The sequence below is a fragment of the Diabrotica undecimpunctata genome, chromosome 3, assembly GCF_040954645.1.
Source record: "Diabrotica undecimpunctata isolate CICGRU chromosome 3, icDiaUnde3, whole genome shotgun sequence".
Taxonomy (NCBI): Eukaryota; Metazoa; Arthropoda; class Insecta; order Coleoptera; family Chrysomelidae; genus Diabrotica; species Diabrotica undecimpunctata.
This window is the reverse complement of record NC_092805.1, coordinates 154459341-154481032: the sequence shown is the minus strand read 5'-3', so window position 1 is coordinate 154481032 and position 21692 is coordinate 154459341. Positions and strand designations below refer to the sequence as shown.

Genomic DNA, 21692 nt, shown 5'->3' with positions numbered 1-21692 from the left:
ATATCAGGTCCAGGGCTTTTCCCGCTCTTCATTGTTTTTAATGCGTGCAATATTTCTTCTTTTGTAATATATGGACCTATTTCTTCTGACGTAAGTTCTATGTGCTCCAGATCTCCTCTTTTATCATCGAACAATTCATCGATATATTCTGCATATCTTTGTATTTTCTCGTCCGTATGTGTTACAGCAGTACCGTGTCTATCCAGAATTGCACAAGTGGGATTTTGTTTTCTTAGTCCTGCCAGTTCTTTGACTTTCTTGTGTAGGTTAAACAGATCATATTTATTTTGATGGTCTTCGATCCCTTTGCATTGCTCTTCAAAGTATTTTTCTTTTGCCTGCTTTATCATCTTTCTAATCTCGTGGTTTATCTCTCTGTATTTATTGTTATCCTTGTTTTTAAATTGTCTCCGTTGTTCCATCATATTGAGTATCTCGTCATTCATCCATTCCTCTTTTCTCCTTCAGGAAGTCTTTATCCTCGTCAATATCGTTGGTGTAACATCTGATCATTCGGATTCTAAGCTGTAGACTAAGGTCTGATCTTGTAAAAAATGTTTTCATGCTCATGAATGTTTTCCTTGCTTGTTCGATTATTGATAGGATTTCTTTTTTTGGATTACACTGACTATTGATATTTGTTCCCAAATATTTTCACTAGATATTGTAAAAATAAAAAAATTATTTCGAACCGAAAGAGAATGAGTAGCATATCAAGCTATCGGTTCTGTTGAGCACACCGTATAGTGTAAATCAAACCTAAAAATACCATTAAAATTAGAAAAAACGGATCTTATCAAGTGTCAGATTTCGGATAAAGATTTTGCAATCACAATTAAAAATCTGAAGGTCAAGTACTAATTCCTCTTTATGTATTGATATAAATACAAATAGACTAGATTTGGAAATCATCATACACCGTCATGTTCCGTCAGGTGCAGATCTTAGTCCTTCTGTTTGCAGCAGCGCTTGCTGCGTCAGATCTCACTGAATTAGATCAAGCTGCATCCAATCAATTGGTAGCTGTCGTTCAGGTTTGTATACTAACAGGTCTTTTAAACCCTATCCTTACGAAGGTAACTAGTGCTGGTTTTGTTTCAATAAACAATTTAATACTACATTTAAAAATATTGTATTTTTATGTTTACTTAAATTATAAAATTATCTTAATTATATTTTCTGTTTTTTAATAAACTACTATCTTTTCTTAGACTTCTGGTAAAGCAGTTTTCGTTCTTTTGTGACAAGCAAAACTTTGTTTAATTTTTCTATATGCCTTATTGTATAATTTAATCAACGACCAAAAATTATGTTAGTCTTTAACTTCGTTTATGTTCAAATGGTTTTATCCCCATCAAATAGTTCACCATCATCATAATCATTAGTAGTACTACAGCCCTGGTTGAGCCTCGACCTTTCTTTATTAAACAGTTCTTTATTGTCAATAAAACCTAATCGTAATATAATACTAAAAAAATGGTACTATTGTATAAAAAAGATTTATGTAGTTTCTTTTTGTAGTTTTGGAAGATATCTGTTTATGAGTAAAATAAGATGAACATTTGATTTGATCTATTTCTATTTGATATAATGTATTTTATCTCAGTTTCTAGTTCTTCTTCGTCAAGTAGTTCTTCTTCTTCAAGTAGGTACTATATTTATGACGAACGTTTTTCAGTAGCACAATCTGCACTTCGTCATTTTCTAGCTGATATTTTAAATTTATTTCTTATTTAATTTTAATCCCAAATTTGATTTTTAAGTGACTTTTTAACTTCATTATATTCATTATGGTCATGTGCATCTATTACTTTTGGCATTTACGACACTGTAAAAATTTTTTAGTATATCTGCCAATTTAAATACGGTAAGAAATTGTAACCCTCTCAAATGTACTACTCAAATGTAATAATACTTTTAAGATCAGTAAATTTATCCTTATAAAATTTTATGCATTTACTCATTGCTATTTTCATCATAACTTTCCTAAAAATCAGTCAATTAACATGCTGGTAAATTTAAATGGTCTTTCGTCATCATTATTCTGGCTTTACAACCCTACGTGGGTCCTAGCCTCCTCAAGAATTTCTCTCCAGTCGTCCCTATCCATCGCCTTCCTCCGCCAAGCACGTATTTCCATATTTCTCATGTCTTCATCGATGTTACCAAGGAACCTTGGTCTGGGTCTTCCTCTTCTCTGACCAATGGGTCTATCAAGAAGCGTTTTGCTAGCTGAGTCATTTTGTTCCATCCGCATTACATGCCCTATCCACCTCAGAAGCAATTTGGTTTCGAAAATTAGTTTACGAATTTTAATATCAGATGTCGCTATTTGCGTATATTCGAAGCCATGTTAGAGTTGCTTCCTAAGACACTAAAGATTTATTTTCACGTTCAGAGCGAATGTGAAAGCCGTTCTGAAGAGGCCTATTAGGCTTAAATACGTATAAACGAATACACAGACGCGCTGTACGTGAAATCAAATCTTAACTGTCTTTTCCTTTTTATTCCGATATACTCTGTACGAGTACTAGAAACCAATTGAAGGGGTGGCTGCAATAACCAGGCAGCTCCACTTTTTTACGAAAATGAGATTTTCAGTGACTTACTCGTAACAAAAATCGGCCGATCGTTCCCTGCAACAAACGGGTATCTCTTAATAACGGCACATAAACTGGCAACGATATTTGGAGCTACCTTGCTTTCGGTTTGTACCAAGAACCGGGCAGCTCCCGGAGCTGCCTGGTTCTTGCACTTAACTCATATGGCGACTCATATGGTTTCACAGATAGTGGGTCCAAAGGACATGCGAGGGCGCCATGAAACTAGACCAAATAAAATCCCAGATCATATTATCAAGTCCATTGAGGATCATATAAATAGCTTTCCAACAAGAAAAAGCCATTATAGCAGAAATGATAACCTAAACAGAAGATATCTTTCATCCGAACTGAATTTAAGGCTTACGCACAGATTGTATTTAAAAAAATATGAACCAGAACAGCACAATCTATTAGACACACCAGACTTTAAGCCAAAACTTTCATACACATATTACCGGCGTGTATTTGTGGAAAATTTTAATTGAACCTTTGGCCACTCTAAACAGATACTTGCAAAACTTGCGACATCCTTGACAATAAAATAAAATGTATGCACATGACTAAAGCTGATACTTTCTATATAGATTTAATAGAAAAAACTCCTTTGGCTAAGAAAGATCCTAGAGTTGAAGTCATGTCATTTGATTTTGAACAAAACATGCCCCTGCCACATTTTCCTTCTGGTGACGTGTTCTACAAGCGCCAGTTGTGGTTTTATCCATTTTGCATCCATAAGGGCAGCGTTTCGAAGAGTTACTTTTATGTTTTTGATGTAATAACGGGTCGGAAATATCCAAATGAAGTGATAAGTTGCTTACACGATTTTATTAATAACTACATTGATCCGCAGGTAACAACCCTTTACGTTTATAGTGCGCGCGTATAGTTATAACTGCGCTGTACAGAACAAGAACTCCGTTCTTATTCACTTTTGGCAATCTCTTCTATTGCATGGAAGATTCAAGAGAATAAGACATCGTTATCTCGAACCTGTGCATAGTTTTTTTCCTGCGATATGTCGTTTGCTCTGGTGGAAAAAGAAAAAAGAAAGAAAGAGTTTATCTGCCAGAGGAAATGGAATCGCATGATAGCAAATACCAGTAAGAAGTTTATTGTAAAAACTGTTAAACAAGATATGATTCTAAACTAGGAAAAAAGTTCTTGAGCCATTTTTTAAGAAAAGCAATATTAAAAATAGTTCTGGTGCAAAATTTACCCTATCGAAATATAAAGTTATCGAATTTAGTGATACACATAGAGAGACTGTTACGTGCTCAGAGTCAGTGAATGGTTTTGTGACTGAGGATTTCGTTCTTCTAAAGAAATCTTGTGTACCGATTTTTCCACAAGTACACAATAAGGTTTATGATACCCCGTTGCCTTTGAAAAGGGATAAGCTATTAAATGTCATGAAATTGGCCAGACAGTATGTTGGCGAGGCTGAAAAGTGGTACTACCAACAACTTGTTCCTGTAGAGCCAGAAGAATGCCAAACTCCCAAAACTAAAGATGAACACTAGTAACCTAAGAAGAATTTTACCTGTTTTTTATGTTTTCACATTCCACTGATTAGTTTGTATTTTGCTAATAATGTAATAAGGACGTTTTATTTAGTTTCTTTACTTTTTGTATCCAAATAACATATAAATAAACTTAAAACTTTTTTTTTGTATATTTTTGACAAAGCAGCTCCAATTTTTTTTTTCAACAATATCATATTTTATTAAAATATGATATTTATAATATTTACAAAAACCACGTAAAAACTTTTTCTTTATATGCTTTCACCGCAGAAAAAAAATCAAAAATAAACTAATTTTGAATTTTTAGGAGGTTTTTTTCGATTTCCCACAAATTTTAAAATATGGAGCTACCTGGTTATTGCAGCCACCCCTTCAATTCGCTAAGAATTTTTCTTAGTTGAGGAGATATGTTGTGGAATGCAATTTTTAGATTCCCCATGTCTCTCTTAACATCTTTATCAACGTCTGTTTTGCCTTGCAATTCTTAGAAGGCACAGCTTAAAGCAAGATTCTGAATTTGGTTTCGAAAATTAGTTTACGGATTTTAGAAAAATTTAATGTTTTCGTGGCACCTCCCCTTTTTAGAAAAAATTTGTAAACACAAAAAATTTTGAAATTCAATTTTTTTTAAGAACTAATTTCAAATTGAAAAAATAATTATTATTATTACAAAATGAGCAAAATTCATTAAAAAGCGGTCAAAAATCAATGTTTGTTCAATAATCTTCTTCAGGTATATAAAAGCCACGCAGACGCAGAAGCTTAAAAATTGTCACAGAAAATTGTTTTAATATGAAAAAACTACACAAAATTTCCGTACAGTTGATTAAGTATTTTTGGCAAAATAATTTTGCAATCTGGGTTAATTTTGAAAATTATGCAGAGCCAACAAAAAAGTTTTAAATACTTGATGTATCTTAAAGCAAATTGGGTATTAGGAACGGAAGCAGTTGAGCTGAGGGTGATGTATTTTTTAAAACTTAAGAAGAATATTATGTTAAGTGGAAGATGAAGGCATTAAGACTGATTTAAGAAATTATGAAATATCATGATCATCTTTGGAAGATGCCATTGACATTACTAAAGGTTCGCCCATATTATGGTAAATTGATCTCTGAGTTATGCGGTGCTTAATAGTGAATATGTATTTGTATGTGTGTGTGAGACAGAGAGAGATGGCATTAGACAAAAAATCTTTTTGCCTAAATATGTATTTATCGCTGAATATTTTTTTTTAAGTTTTTTATCTACGAAGATTTAATATTTCCTGAATTTTCTATTTTTTCTTTGTCGTCTCTTCAGAATTTCTCTTAAAATCCACATTGAAAAGACTTCCAATCGTATAATATTTATTTTTGAAATCCATGTTTCGATCCCATAGTGTAATATGAAATATATATACGCATTTACAAACTGACATGGAAGAAGCCATGGTAAGATTAAGTTTGTAATGATTTGTTTATTTTTTAAAAATCTGATCGGGTATTTTGTATTCCTAAAAATATCATCACATCATAATCAAGATTACTTGTGAGGTTGTGACTATGATATTTAAACTTACGTTCAAGAAGAGAATAGTGAGTTTGAACTTAAGTATCAATGGCTTGGCCACATTACATATTAGTATATTCTAAAATACCAAATTCATATCTCTTGGAAGATATTATCTAATTGTCTAGATGAGATTTTTGTGTAAATTACTTATATCAAATGTGATAGGGTAAATAGCTTGCTAAGAAATTATTTAAGTAACTTCTTCTTCTTCTTCTTCAAGTGCCATCTCCGTGGCGGAGGTCGGCAATCATCATAGCTATTTGGACTTTTGAGACTGCTGCTCTGAAAAGTTCGTTTGGTGTACATCCGTACCACTCTCTCAGGTTGCGCAGCCATGACATTCTACGCCTCCCTATGCTTCTCTTTCCTTGGATCTTTCCCTGTATACCCTGTTGGAGCAAGGTGTATTTCTCTCCACGTGTAATATGTCCGAGTTTAAGTAGCAGTAACAGTAATAGACAGTAAAATATTGGACAACTAAAATTGTAATGAAATAAAATTTGTCGTTAGTTACCAAAAGTTTCTGTTTTAGTTGTTTAGACATGGACACAGGACCCCCACGAATTTTTTCAAAAATGACCAGTATACTGATTTATCAAAATATTGGAGTGGCCTTGACCTAGGACAGCTAACAAATGTAAGTAATATACTAGTCAAATATTACACCTTTATTGACTCACACTGTTTTGTAAATCGTCGAATTTTTACTCCTAAAGTTTTAAAGTTATGTATATATCCGAATACTGCTTTGCGCTCAGAAAAAAGTAAGATTTGTCCAGGTTATTCAACCAAATTCTGATTTCAGCTGTAGATACAATCCTAGCATTTTACGGAAATTATTGTCTACTTCTAGCATTGTAGCCCCAAACTGTACAACGTCCGAAATGATCAAAATTTAAAAGGATTATCGAAACCCTCATCGATTCGAATCGATTATTATTGACAAGCGACACACCAATCAAATTTAAATAAGTCTTGTTAATTATTTGATATTTTTATATTTTCTATTTATATAAATATAGAGTTGTTCTTTTTCGAATCGACAATTTGATAAAATGCTGTTTTAAACTAAAATATAAATAATAAAAAGAAATTGTTCTACAATAAAGTGATAATGTTAAATAATGATAAATAAGAAACAACCAAAGAAATGGACAAAACCAACTAACATTCAGGAGTTCGAAAAATATATTGGTAATTCATTGAAAGATATAACAACAGCAGACATCAATATATTGAACAAACAAATAGTCAACACAATGCAACAGGCTCAAACTAAATATTGTCCGACAAGCAAAAAAGATGAAAAACTGAGTCAACCCACGAAAACCCTTATAGAACTAAGGCGACAAATGAAAGGAGATAATACTACAAACAAAGAAGCGGTAAATCAAATAAATAAGACGATCACAAAGGCAATAAGAAAAGACATAAGAAACTACAATGTAAAAAAAAACAAAACAGGCAATAGAGCAAAATAAGAACATGAAAGTTTTGAAGAGGAGCGTACAAAAGGGGAAAATAGAAATTAACAAACTGAGAAACAGAACTGAAGAAGAAACAACGAACAGAGATGAAATATTAAGAATAGTCGAAGAGTTCGACACAGAGAGTTCTATATAGATCAAGAAAAAAAGATAACAATACGGAACCTCCAATTACACTAAAAACTGGGGTATTAAACCAAGGATCAGATTTAATGCCCGATATAACAAAATCAAAAATCAAAGAAGCCCTGAAGAAAATGAAAAATAATCGAACCCCGGGTGAAGATGGAATAGTATCAGAAGCACTAAAAATTGGAGGGGATGTATTACTTGAAAAAATTAAACAACTTTTCAATATCTGCCTTCACGGCGCCAATATTCCAACAGACTGGAACAATGCTACTATGATTGTATTACACAAAGCAGGAGACAAAGCAAAATTAGAGAAGTTGTTTACGCGAATATTAGTTAAGAGAATGGAAAGAAAATTAGAGACTTATCAACCAAGGGAACAGGCAGGATTCCGAAAAAGTTACGGAACAAATGACCATCTACAAAGTATAAAAACCCTAATAGAGAAAGCAGTGGAATACAATAAACCTCTAGTTCTAATATTTATCGATTTTCACAAAGCCTTTGACACAGTTGAGCTAAGCAAAATATTACAGGTGCTTAAAGAATGCAGGCTAGATTATAGATATACTAAATTATTATACAAAATATACCTGCAGGCAACAACCACTGTCAGATTACATACTAACAGTAATCGCATAAAAATAGAACGGGGGGTTAGACAAGGAGACCCAATGTCACCTAAACTTTTTAATACGGTGCTAGAACATGCTTTTAAGAATTTGGATTGGATGACAAACGGAATAAAAATAGATGGAGAATATCTAAACAACTTACGTTTCGCCGATGATATACTTATAATAGCTGAAGATCTAGGTATGGCAAGAGAGATGGTACAGGAACTCGTTGTGGCTACAGAAAGTGTAGGTTTAAATATAAATATCTCGAAAACAAAAATCATGACCAATTTGGTACCCAACCAGAACATCAGTATTGGTGGGAAAGAAATAGAACTCGTAGATAGATATAAATACCTGGGACATGAAATTATGATTGGCAGGGATAACCAGACTCATGAACTGAAGAGAAGAATCGGCCTTGGGTGGGCAGCATTTGGAAAACTGAGAGAAACTTTTAATTAAAAGTGAGCTGCCCACATGCCTAAAGAGAAAGGTATTTGATCAGTGCGTCCTCCCAGTCTTGACGTACGGAGCAGAAACACTTACCTTAACAAAAGCAGCAGCTACCAAACTGAGAGTCACGCAGAGAAGAATGGAGCGGTCCATGTTAGGAATAACTCTGCGAGACAGAATAACCAACGAAGACATCAGGAGAAGAACCGGAGTGAGTGACATCATCGAGAAGATATCTAGACTAAAATGGAGATGGGCAGGACACATAGCCAGAACGACAGATGGGCGATGGACAAAGAGGTTATTGGAATGGAGGCCAAGGGAAGACAAGAGAAGCGTCGGTCGACCACCTACAAGATGGACTGACGATTTAAGAAGACTCAATAAAAACTGGATAAGAGCGGCGCAAGATAGACGGGGTTGGAAACATGAGGAAGAGGCCTATGTTCAGCAGTGGACTCTTGAGGCTGGATGATGATGATGAAAGTGATAATGTTAGTAAAACATTATTTCAAAGCTTCAGAGATAGATACATCACTATAATACAGGGAAGATGTTTGTGAAACATTTCAGATTTTCAGATAATTTAAAATATTTTAATCCTACATTTATATTTAAACATTTAATCCTACAATCCAGAAGTCACAAGCCCTAATTAATTATAGATTTATAACCTCATTGATGTTTGTTTGTCTTTAATTACAAATGGGAAAAATCGTAAGAATCGATATGAATTGATATCTGTCATATTCTCCCAAACTTTGACCCATGGTTACTTATTGATATTCGAACATTGTACAGAAATTATTTTAAACAAAGTCCGATGACTATGTTTACTTCGAAAATTGTACAGTTAAGGGATACAATGCTAGAAGTGGATACGATTTTCCGTACAATGCTAGTATTGTCAAATTTTGGACATTTGTAGTAATATATAATATACAAACTTAACCTTCTAGTAGGCGGTGGGCGGGCTTTTAAAAATCACAAGAGTGTGCACGCGGCGGCACTTTATGACGCAAGTAGAAAAACGTATAGAATAAATTTAAAAGATAGGTATTTATCCTTAATATAAATATCTAAATAATCATAAACTTGAGATAGTTAAATCAAATCATTTATTTTAAAGTAGATAAATGAAATATTTTTACAACATATTTTACAAAATAACTTCATAAATCGTATTCCTAAAAAAGAATGTTTTTTCCTTGTTCGCACGGCGGCCGACGCGGCGAGCTGACAAACGACGGCTCGTCTGTGTTGCACAACATAAGTACCATAGACGAGAGACCGCTTTCAACGCCGCCACGGCCGCCGCCCTGTCTGTGTTTAACCCTGTGTTTAAGTGGCTGTGGAGGTAATGAAATTTAATACTTATATGACAACTGTGTTTGTTAAAATTAGCCATCTTGTCGTTCCAGGAGAAAGTTCATTATCTTAAAATCAATACAGATCGCCCAATAATGTTGGTCATACTTGATGTTTTTCACACACACACACACACACACACACACACACACACACACACACACACAATCACACACACACACACACACACACACACACACACACAATTACTCTAAGCGATCAACCCAACCCCTAGGAACATTGTGTATACCAAACTAAGTATGGGATCCACATGTCCGAAGATCAAACCGGTCACACTTCGAAGTGGTACCTATCTGACTCCCAGGTTTTCCACCACCCCTCCTCATCGTGTGACATACGTGAGGAGGCTTATGATCTGAAAGTTACTAGAGGTGCCTTGGGTAATGAGACACCTCCCGTTTTTAATTATTGTGGTTATGCCACCTGACTGTAGGGGTAGCCACATCTAGGCTTTTCTCCCTATTTACTTTACTGACTCTATAGATTTTACTCGTAACTGCACTTCGGGACTTGGAGTCCCTAAAACAAAAAAAAAAATAGCGTGTGTTCCGTCCATGAAGTCGACAGCCTGGGCTGTCGACTTTATGTTCGGAAAGAGTGTGTGCTCGATCACTCAGCCGCCGATTTGGCAAAAGTAAATTTTGTTCTCCTCGCCGGCTGGGTGTCTGATGTGTGTCCGGCCACTGAGCCCATGCTTGCCGCACATGACCTCAGTGCTCGGGTGTCGCGAGAGGATCGGTATCACACGATCCGCCTTAAGGGCCTATCCGCTTCTGCGGTGTATAGAGCGGTGTATAGAAGGCCTGATGGGCCTTCTATATTGAAAAATTAAGATGAAGTTACGTTAAAACGTTTAGTGATAAATTTAATCTATAATTGCTGAATTTAAGAGAAAAACAACCGATTTTTTTTTTGGGGGTTTTCCTTGGCGTTGGGACTATGAAATGCCGGTACAATTCTTACCCTTTTTTTTCTTACACTAAGTTTCTTACACTACATTTGTGTGGGTGAGTTGGGGTGTGCATTGTAGGGTGTATATGGCCTCCACACACCCCGGTGTATAGTGTCCTTATCTAAGTGCCTTGGCACCCGTATCGTCTCGCCAGAGTCCTAAAATAGAAAGATTTTTTTGGGTGGTTGTTTTTCTGATGACTGCATTCTTTTTGTTTAGCGACTTTGCGACCATCTCAATCTTCATTTATTCGTTTGGGACCCTATATCCGGCTATTTGCTGTTTAGGTCTTCTGTGTACCGTCCTGGTGGTTGCGTTATAGTTAGTCAGCTCTCTTAACATGCTACTTGGGTGGTTGTTGTTGTGATTGATGTTTTTTAGCAGCAGCGATATTGTTTTATATTGGTCTTTTATTTTTAAGAATGCTCAATTGGTATATTTCCATACATGTTGCCATTATGTAGAAGAACACACTTTAAACTTCGTTTGGAAGTGTCAATAAAAAAACGCTAGTGAAGTACTCCGATACACCCATTTTTAATAATAACCTAATAACCCTTTAATATTGTTACAAAAAACCATCTTCCTAATAAAAAACAAACGATCTTTGTTTCTATTACGGTAGTATGTAATTTTGGTGTCTGAGTGAAGAAGCTGGGCAAACAACTCGGAAGAATCCTTTAGATTGTTCAAATCTCTGACAAGATCGCTTAGCTCTTCCTGAGTAAGGCGCTCAGGACGTGTTGAATTCCCTTCAAAATCACTGTCGTCTTTCTCAAATCTATTAGTCTGTAGTTCCTTAGATAAAGTTTCGACATTATCCTCTGGTAACGTACATAGACTGCTGAATATTAGAATAGGTATCTGCTCAAGCTAATGTAGAATTGGTCTTATTGCTAAATCCAGGTTAGGATGAGTCCACGTATGTCCATTGTTGCGATAATATATTTACAAGACAGAAATAACAATCGTCAAAATAATTTTTTGGTTCCCTCCATACCATTGAAAGACCAAACTTTAAACATTTTCGTTGTCCTTTCGTCCACTGTCGCAAGTCTTCAAGAAAAGTCAATTAACCAAAATTAGGTAATTTTTTTTCGGCAGCAAGACAATTTTTTTTATGTTGGGCTGTATCAGCCAACTCTTGTAACTCTGTGGACGTCAAATATTTTTTAGAATTTTTATATCTAGAATTTTTTTTTCTTACAATTAATACTTCACTTTAACTGCCTCTTATTAACTACATCTAAAGACCTTAGACTACCTTTTATTACAGAAAAATATTTTACTAAAAAAAAAATAATAAAAAGATCAAATTCAAAACTAATTTTACTTACATAGTCGGGCGCGCTGCGGCACGGAATGGCGTAAATTCAACACCTATTACTTCAGCGTCCCACTGACACCTAAATAAATCATATACCGACGCGTTATGTGCGTACAATGCGACAGTGCGTCTCGTATAGCGGAAGAGACTAGTTAATGTAACTAATAAATTAATAATACTTTACGGAATCTTGAAATTAGTAAAAAAGCATCATAAGATAGTGCGCCGCCTCAAACATTTGAGATTTTTTAATGTAACTTCTCATTAATTTTATATTATTTTCTTATATTTTAGCTAGGGAAACAACAGCACTATGAGCTGGGACAATTTACTAGGAAACGATATGGTAAATGGCTGTCAGAAAAATATGACAAAAATGATTTCTATGCCCAGACTACAGATGTCGATCGAACACATATGTCAGGACAAGTAAATCTTAACGGGCTTTATCCAGCCAAACAAGATCAAATATGGAGACGACCAACTGATTGGCAGCCCATTCCGCTACATCCGGGCGATTCTAATATTTGGGAAACATTCCCCAACTGCGCTGCATATACACCAGAATTCGCCAAAGTTCTTTCATCTGATTTGTATGCAACTATAGACAAAGAGTATGCAGATGTGTATTCATATTTATCGAAGTATTCAGGTGAAAATATTACAACCCTATCAAAAGCATACTCCGTGTTTGATTGCTTTAAAAGTGAATCTACTGCTGGTCTTCGTCTTCCACGGTGGGCTTCAAATATTTATCCAGAACCATTAACACAACTTATGGGATACTACTTTCATTCAATGTCTTTCACAACTAAACTACAACGATATTGTAAGTATATTTTTATATAAAGGTATTTACATATAATCAAATTCATTTTAACATAGTTCGGCAACTTTTCTTTAAAGTGTAGTTGTAATATTTCAAAGCTTGGTTTATACTTCTTAAAGATTATGCATTCTTTAACTTATTAAAGCATCTTTGTTGTTATTTAATGATAGATAAATTAGATAGTTTACAGTTGGAAATATTTTAGGATCTTTAAACTTAGACCTTTAAATATTTTGCACTATTTTAACATTTTTTATACTATTACGAAGATAAACAAGTTGCTGCAACATCAAAGAAAAAATCTATGAAAGTTCAATAATATGACAGTCTAAAATTCAATAACTAAAATATAAAATGGAATGATTTTTATTTTCATTTGAACAAAAATCTTAATGTCATAAATAAAACATAATTCAATTTCTTTATTACAGATTCAGGAACTCTTCTAAATTCCATCCTTAATTATTTTGACGACAAAATAAATGGTTCAGTAACACAACAGTTCAAAATGTACAGCGGACACGATTCAAATGTTGCAGCTATGTTGAGCGCGCTCAATGCTTTTAATCCACCCTATCCTCCAGAGTTCGCGAGCAGTGTGTATTTTGAATTAAGAAACATTTCGGGATACTATTTTGTAAATGTGTGGAGCAAAGATGGATCCAACTTCAAAAAGGTTTCTATCAGGGGATGTGCTTTGGATTGTCCTTTAAATGAAGTTAGACAAAGATTGAGTGAGATAGTCGTAGATGTTGATACCAGAACTGAAGAGTGTAATGCCCAAACGACATTCGAAACAATTGGTGCTGAAAATATGTACAAGCAGCTTATAGAAACTGGTGAAATTGAACGACTTAGAAACATATTTTAAAATAAATTGATTAAATATGAATTAAAAAAACTGCAATCGTTAAAGAAAAATATATGTTTTATTTTTTGAAATGGTGTGGCTTACAATCTAACGAATAAATGTCAAATATGTCAACAAGATCGAAAGAATATAGCATATTTCTTTTTAATCAATACTACAACTCCTTTCAGCCAATATTGGTGGCCAATACTTGCAAAACTAACTTCGAGTGAATTACTATGTGCCACTTTCCGTACCGGTTTAAGACTTAAAATTATATTAAGCGGTGAAATTTTCATAGCCAATACGGCATGTTCCAATGACTAATAATAAACTTCTTTATGAGCATACAGAACTATAAGACAGGTATGAATAAAATATAATTACATAAACTGGGCTCCCTTTTGTCCTGAGGTTGTGACATGTTCAACGGCATAAAGATGGGGAAGCACAAGTAGGGCAAACACCCCATTAAAGATCCATAGCGATGCGCCCTAGTCAATAAATCATGGCAATGCTCAAGACTTTAATAAATTCTATAATAAGTGTTTCGATCTGTGTCCGGGAAAAACAGTTTTGAGTACACCAAAAGATTATAAATTGAAGTGCAAAAGAATATCAAGATCTGCACATGGTATTTCAAAACCTTATACAAAACAGCAAAATATACAATGCAATGCAGAAAATGGCGAGAATGCATATAAAAATGATCAGAACAGAAATGAGAGGGCCAGATTCTGGACAAATACATGTGGAAGACCACAAGATATGCAACTCGGGAAAAGTGATGGATCACATTAATATAGAGTCGAAGTAACCATATCACCCAAGGTTGCCAAATACGTAACTAAGTTAAGACAAATATCATACAGAATGATGCTACTGCAAGTACAAATTAGCCCCATTAATGTAAACATCATCTAAGTATGTGCTCCCTCTGCGGACAAAGAGAAAGAAGAAGCAATTAAGTTTAATCAAGAAATTAATTAAATCATACAGAAAATGCCACGACAAGCAGTTTTCATGGGTAATTTTAATGACTAGCTGGAAGCTGGAAATAAGACATATTACATCGAAGACTGTGGACTTGGAGTTAGACAAGAGAGGGGAGACATCATAGAAACATTCGCAGAAGACTCAAAACTAGTTATCACCAATACATTCTTCTTATTACCAACTTGAAAGCTGTACACATGAAAATATTTTTAAGATAAATCCGGGAGAATCATTAGAAATTCAATAGACTATATTTTATTAACTAAAAATTCCGAAACAGCTTTACATCTGTTAAGACTTACTTGGAGACGGACGAAGTTTCATCGGTGGGAGTATTCCCAGTCAAACTCAAAAGAGTGCAGAAAAGAAAATTGCAATAATATGATCTTTAAATTTTAAAAGACCTTGATACGAAAATGATGATTCAAGCCACGTTAAACGAGCATGTGGTTTCAATTAGAGACGAATCGGATGAAGAACAAACGACTAAACATTTTACAGAAAAAGTTCAAAATGTAAAGGATAAACATTTAAAGGCAGATAAAATAATCAAAAAAATTTGGTGAATGACACATAAGATCCTGAAACTAGTGGACCAAAGAAAAAAAGCCAAAAATCACCCAGACATATATAAAATGATAAATATAACAATAAGAAAAAATAAAAATCAGAGAAGTGAAAAAAAGAAAAAATGGAAATATGTAAGAAAATGATACTTTACAGTCAAAGTACGATAGTCACAATGTACATAGGAAAGTTAAATATCTCACAGGTGGACTAAGATGGAGGCAGAAGGAAAATGTAACTTATTTTGATGGAAACATTATCTTGGAGAAACAGAGTAAAATAAGAATGTAGAAAGAATATCTAGAGAAACTGTTTGAGGACCAAAGAGAAAACACTTTTGAGCTAGAAAAAGACGCAAATGATGAAACAGGAAATTAATTCTGTAATAACACTATAACATGGTAAAGCAGCAGGCCCCGATAATATTCAAGCAGAACTTCTCAAACTAATGGACAACTAATCAGTCATAACAATCACAAAGATACTTAACAACTTATTCAACTCTTAAGAAATATCAACAGAATGGCTGAAGTCTGAGTTTATTGCACTCTAAAAAACCAGTAGACAAAAAGTCTTATTCCGAAGATGCGGAGTCGTCAACTGGGACGTATACGCTTGTCTAGTTGATTTCAAGAGAGAGTGTGATCAAGAATAGTGCGCCAAGAGAATGTAAATATTAAAAGAAGCAGGAAGTAACAACCAAGAATTAAAAATTATTACAAACCTTAATTGAAATCAGACTGCAAATCTTAGAGTTAAAAGTAAGCACACCTAATAGTAAAAATCATTAGAGTAAATTAAGTTTTTAGCTGGTCTCCTCTACCCTTCAATATTTACTCTGAACGAATATTTATCGAAGCTCTGCATGAAACTAAGAAAGGTATTCTTCTAAACGTATACTAGCTAAACAACATCAGAAATGCAGATGACACCATAGTATTTGCGGACAACCTAGAAGACCTACAAGTTCTTGTGAACAAAATCATGTATTACAGTCAACAATATGTAAAATCACCAAACGAATGAAACGAATCACAATTAACAAAAAAAACCAGATCAACCAAACCCCAGTAAAGAGAGTGATGCACTACAACCACCTTTTTAAGAATTAATTAAGAATTGATTAACAACAAGGAGATAAGATTGTGCATTGGAAAAGCTAGATCTACCTTCAACCGAATGGGGGCCTTCTTTAAAAGACACAACCTTTATCTTTCCATAAAAGTAAGAATACTGCGGCGTATGTCTTCTCTATGTCTTAGTAATTTTGAATCTTGGACCTTTAACGAAGATATGTGCAGAAGTTTGAAAACGTTTAAGATATGAATATATCAGAGAATACTTCCATGGACTGACTGATCACACATGAGGAGGACTTCAGAAGAACAAAGAGAAACCGAGAAGTAATGACCAGCTTCAAATCTTGAAAGTTAGAATACTTCGGACACATTATGCGAAATGGATCCAGATATGCCCTCCTACAAGATATACTTTTTCTTTTTGCATAGGCATGACTCTTGCCCTCTTTACTACTCTATTTGTTGTCATTCATGTTGTTTTCCAAACCCTAAAAATCTAAATGAATACTTTTTTATTGTGGTAAAAATATAACATCAACTATTTTGCCTCAACAAGATCCTATTTCCTATGTCCTTAATTTAAAAAAGGTCTTGAATTTATTCTTTATAAAACCAGTTAATAAATCTGAACTGATCCAAACAATCAGTAGCAAAAGCAAGGCTTGCTGTAGTGCTGATAAACTATCCATAAAAATTTTCTTAAATCTCCCAAAAAGTGTGTTGTCCTGGTCTCACTAATTAACTATTCCTTTGAAAAAGGCATATTTCCAGAGTGCCTATGGGCAGCCATTATTATTCCTCTTCATAAGGGTGGTGAAAAATCTAATGTTTGCAACTAGAGATCTATTGCCTTACTACCGATCCTATCCAAAATTATTAAGAGACTTATAAAATCTCGACTTATGTCCTTCCTCGTTGAAAACAACATTTTATCACAAAGTCAATTCGGCTTTTTATAAATGTACCAGCGATGCAATGTTTTCTGTATTGAGGTCTATCAAGCACAAAACAATAATCTTTATACAGCCACTGTTTTTTGTGATTATGCCAAAGCTTTTGATTTTGTAAATCACGACATTTTGATAAAGAACTAAATTTCTGCGGAATTCGAGGTATTTCTTTGAATTGGTTCCAGTCTTACTTGAGAAACAGGAAACAACTAGTTAGAGCAAATGATACTGACTCTAGTCACAAAAGCATTATATGTGGAGTATGACAAGGTTCAGTACTGGGTCCTCTACTTTTCCTTATCTTTATAAATGACATAACTTCCGATCTACTTAAAATAAAAACCTGCTGATGTAGCATAAGTAATCTTGTAATAATAAGACTACCAAAGAGAATTGAAATGCTAATATAAAATAATACCTTAATTAACTATGGAAGGTTATCGTCTATGCTTCGCCTAGATTAGTTTCTCAAGTGTGAATCCGTCTTGTCTTAAACTATGAATTAATTAATAAAAATTCAGGTGGTAATAAATAAAACAATGAATTAACTAATTATACAGGACAAAAATATCGAATATTTTGGAATTTTCTAATTTTTTTTTTTTTTGAAAATAAATTCTGGTCAATCAAGTCATTGATTGTGAAAAAAAGTTTATTTTAACAATGTTTAACAATTTTAAATTTTTATGCGGTGAAAATTGCGAAAAAAAAATAATGCTTAATGCTAGGTAAATAAGGTCTTTTTACTCTAAACTTAAATGCTAACTTAAATTGCTGAAACAAGTGTTTTTAATTGAAACAAGTGCATGTTCAGCAACAAGTATTCTCCCCTCTAGCTTTTATCACTGCGTGCATCCTTCTTGACATGCTTGCAAGTAAGTTTTTGACATACCCTTGGGAAATAATATTCCATTCATCCTCTGCAGCAAGCTGAAGCTGCTATGTCGTATTTGGAACGGGATTTCTTTGTCGTATACGGCGTTTTAGCTAATCCCACATGTGATTTAATGGATTTAAATCCAGAGTAAATGATGGCCAATCCAATCTTTGAATTTGGATCTCATCAAGATTATTACTTACTATGGTAGCAGAATATAGCCAAGCATTATCGTGCATTAACATGAATCTGTCATATCCAATGTAACCATCATCATCAGTGGCGTTACAGCTCTTTATGAGCCAAAGCCTTCTTCAGAATAATCCTCCATTCGCCCCTGTCTCTGGCAACTCTTCTCCATGCTCTAATTCCGATAGACTTCAAATCATTTTCTAGGTTGTCTTGGTACCTAAGTCTCGGTCTTCCTCTTTTTCGTTGTCCGATCGGCCCTCGTCGGTCAAAAACTTTTCTGACTATTTCATCTTTCTCTCGTCTGATTACATGACCTATCCATCTGAGGCGTGCTACCTTAATGAATTTTACAACGTCAGATTTTCCAAATCTTCTATATAACTCAAAATTGTAACACCTGCGCCACAAACCTTGTTCTTTTATGCCTCCATATATTCGTCTTAGTATTTTTCGCTCAAAACGTTTAAGCAATTCTTGGTCATTCTGTGTTAGTGTCTGAACCATATGTTAGCACTGGTCTTATTAGTGTTTTGTATACAGTCAGTTTAATTGTTCTAGGCATTTTTGAGGCCATCTGTCTTCTTAAGCCATAGTAACACTTATTGGCGAGCACTATTCTTCTTTTGATTTCTTCACTGACGTTGTTATCTTTGGTTAACAGCGACCCTAAGTATATGAAGGTGTCAACACCTTCCAGTTCTAGGTCATCAATTTTCGTGTAGGTGGCGGGTGGCTTGACTTAGTGCAACACATATATTTGGTCTTTTGAACATTTATATTTAGTTCTATTCTGTGTGCAGATGCTCTTAACGACCGAAATGCTTCGGTCAGAGATTCTGTGGACCTACCTATGATGTCTGTGTCATCTGCGTATCCGACAATTTGTACTGATTTGTTAAAGATAGTACCATTCGTAGTAATCTGCGACTCTCGAATTATTCTTTCTAATGCCAGGTTAAATAAGAGACACGATAGTCCATCACCCTGTCTTAGTCCATTTTTGCAATGGAAGGGTCTTGAAAGATCGTTTTGGATTTTTACCATGCTCTCTGCAATGTAAGGTCTCTGTGAATGTAAGTTCAGTTAACCGGACAAGATCAAACGGAATGCGAAATTCTACCATAGCAAGTAGAAGTTTATTTCTATTAACGGAATCGTATGCGGCTTTGAAGTCAACAAATATGTGGTGGGTGTCGACGCCGAACTCTAGGGTTTTTTCAAGGATCTGCCTCACTGTAAATATCTGGCCCGTTGTTGATTTATTAGGACGGAAACCGCACTGATATCCTCCCACTATTTGTTTGGCGTAGGGGAGGAGTCTTTTGTACAATACGTTGGACAACACTTTATATGCCATATTGAGTAGAGTGATGCCTCTATACTTATCACACACCATCATGTCTTTATTTTTGTGTATAGGACACAGTACACCTAACTTCCAGTCTGTGGGTGTTTCTTTCTGTTGCCAGATTGCATGCATGTGTTTCATGAGGAAGTCGCCGCCATTTTTGAAAAGTTCGGCAGGGAGATTATCCGAACCGGGAGCTTTATTATTTTTCAGTGTTGCGATGGCTTCTCTAATTTCTTCTTCGATAGGGGGTGGTTGCCGATCATCTTCATTCATTTGAAACATGGGATCCTCAATCTCGCCATGTTCGTGGTTGCCGCTAAGCAGTTCTTCAAAATAGTCCGCCCATCTGTTTAGTATCTGTTCTTTGTTACTAATTATAGAACCGTCCCTATCTTTACAGGCTATTATTCTGAGTTTGAATTCTTTATCCAATGTAACCAACATATGGCAAAACATGATCTTGCAGGATATTTTGAACGTAAGTGTCACCAGTCATTTGTATAATCACTTTCACAAGTGCGGTGCGTCCATCCCAACTAATACCTCCCCAAAGCATTATGCCACCACCTCCAAAACTAACGGTCTGGGTAAGATTGCAGATGGCGAATCGTTCTCCAACTTTTCTGTAGACGTAATTTCAACCATCTAGCTTATATAATAATATAATTCATCAGTTCATATATTTTCATCATTGAAAAGAACATTTTTCCAGTTGTCGATATTCCAATGAATATGTCTTCTTACAAATTCTAAACGACGAGCTTTATGATTTTGGAAAAGACGTGGAACTTTTGTAGGATATCTAGGCTTTAAGTCTGCTTCTTTTAATCTTCATCTAACTATTTTTGAGCTCACGTTAACTTGTCTGACATCTAGTAGCTCATTTCTGAGGGTGGTCATCAATAATTGCGGTTGTGCACCTTTGATGTCCTTGACTAGGCCTTCATACAAAATTGCCTGTCTCATGGTACCTTTTTTAAAATATTCGAAACTGTTGATTGACTTCTCCTGAGACGCCATGCATTATTTTTTTGTGTACACCCTTCCTCGTACAAAATTACAATCTGTGCTGCTTGGGCTTCATCGCAGTGTCGAATTGGTGGCATATTTGTTTTAAACTTAGTTGAATCAAAACAATATTTAATTAAACTTAATAGATTAAACTAATAATAACCGAATTATTATGATTTTCTACCTTTTTTTTATCGTTACGTGAAGGTTTTTTAATGATAAAATGCACGAATGACACTAAACTCTGAATAAACGTCAAAATAAACTTTAAAATATTCCAAACCAATTGAGTATATTAGCCTACTATATGAGTAAAATCAGTAATCTGAAATTATTTTAAAATAATAGTGACTACACTAATTGAAAAATTCCAAAATATTCGATATTTTTGTCCATGAGCTAATTTATTCAGCATAAAACAAAATAATATTTAGTTTACACAAACAAACTCTGCCTAAAGCTTTACAATAAACAAATCTAAAACTATGGCTTCATTTGGTTGACAGGGTAAGTTGTTGATGGCTCCTGATAGTGGTTGAATGGTGTTAAAGACAGCTGGAGTCTTAGTTGGTTAGATATAGGGTTAATCCATCATTTAATTTAATAAATTATCCCATAAATTATTCCATAAGTTATTTCATAAATTATTCCAGAAACTAGAATATAACACAGCCTGTATTGGTAAGAAATCAAAGGAGGATACTTTCCTTGCCAATTATTTTATAAAATCGCAATCAAACAAATAGCAGATGGCACAGATAAAGTGAAATAAAATTATTATTAAAATTAGTTAAGTTTTGTAAGATTCCTACATGCATAAAATTGAAAACGTGGTTTTGGAAAAAGTGAGTAACAATGAAAGTACTCACCCCAAGAGATTTCAGCAGACCATAAAATGAACCTTATTCCATATTTCCTTCTTTTATAAATTTCAACTACAGACAAAAAAA

The 21692-nt window shown here is 34.4% G+C and overlaps 1 protein-coding gene across 1 annotated transcript; it reads left to right on the top strand.

The window, feature by feature from the left end:
- The first annotated feature begins 911 nt into the window (after positions 1–911).
- LOC140437622 (venom acid phosphatase Acph-1-like) lies at positions 912–13859 on the top strand. Its single transcript, XM_072527237.1, has 4 exons — positions 912–1034; positions 6213–6317; positions 12335–12869; positions 13301–13859. The coding sequence occupies exons 1-4, from the start codon at positions 924–926 to the stop codon at positions 13738–13740; spliced, it is 1191 nt and encodes a 396-aa protein (XP_072383338.1). The 5' UTR covers positions 912–923; the 3' UTR covers positions 13741–13859.
- Positions 13860–21692: the final 7833 nt, after the last annotated feature.

What these genes read in the sequence shown, in the direction of transcription:
- LOC140437622 (XM_072527237.1), top strand. Translation starts at nt 924, where the DNA reads ATGTTCCGTCAGGTGCAGATCTTAGTCCTTCTGTTTGCAGCAGCGCTT. An exon ending in AATTGGTAGCTGTCGTTCAG is followed by an intron (nt 1,035 to 6,212) that starts GTTTGTATACTA and finishes TTTCTGTTTTAG; the next exon opens with TTGTTTAGACATGGACACAG. An exon ending in AACTAAACTACAACGATATT is followed by an intron (nt 12,870 to 13,300) that starts GTAAGTATATTT and finishes TCTTTATTACAG; the next exon opens with ATTCAGGAACTCTTCTAAAT.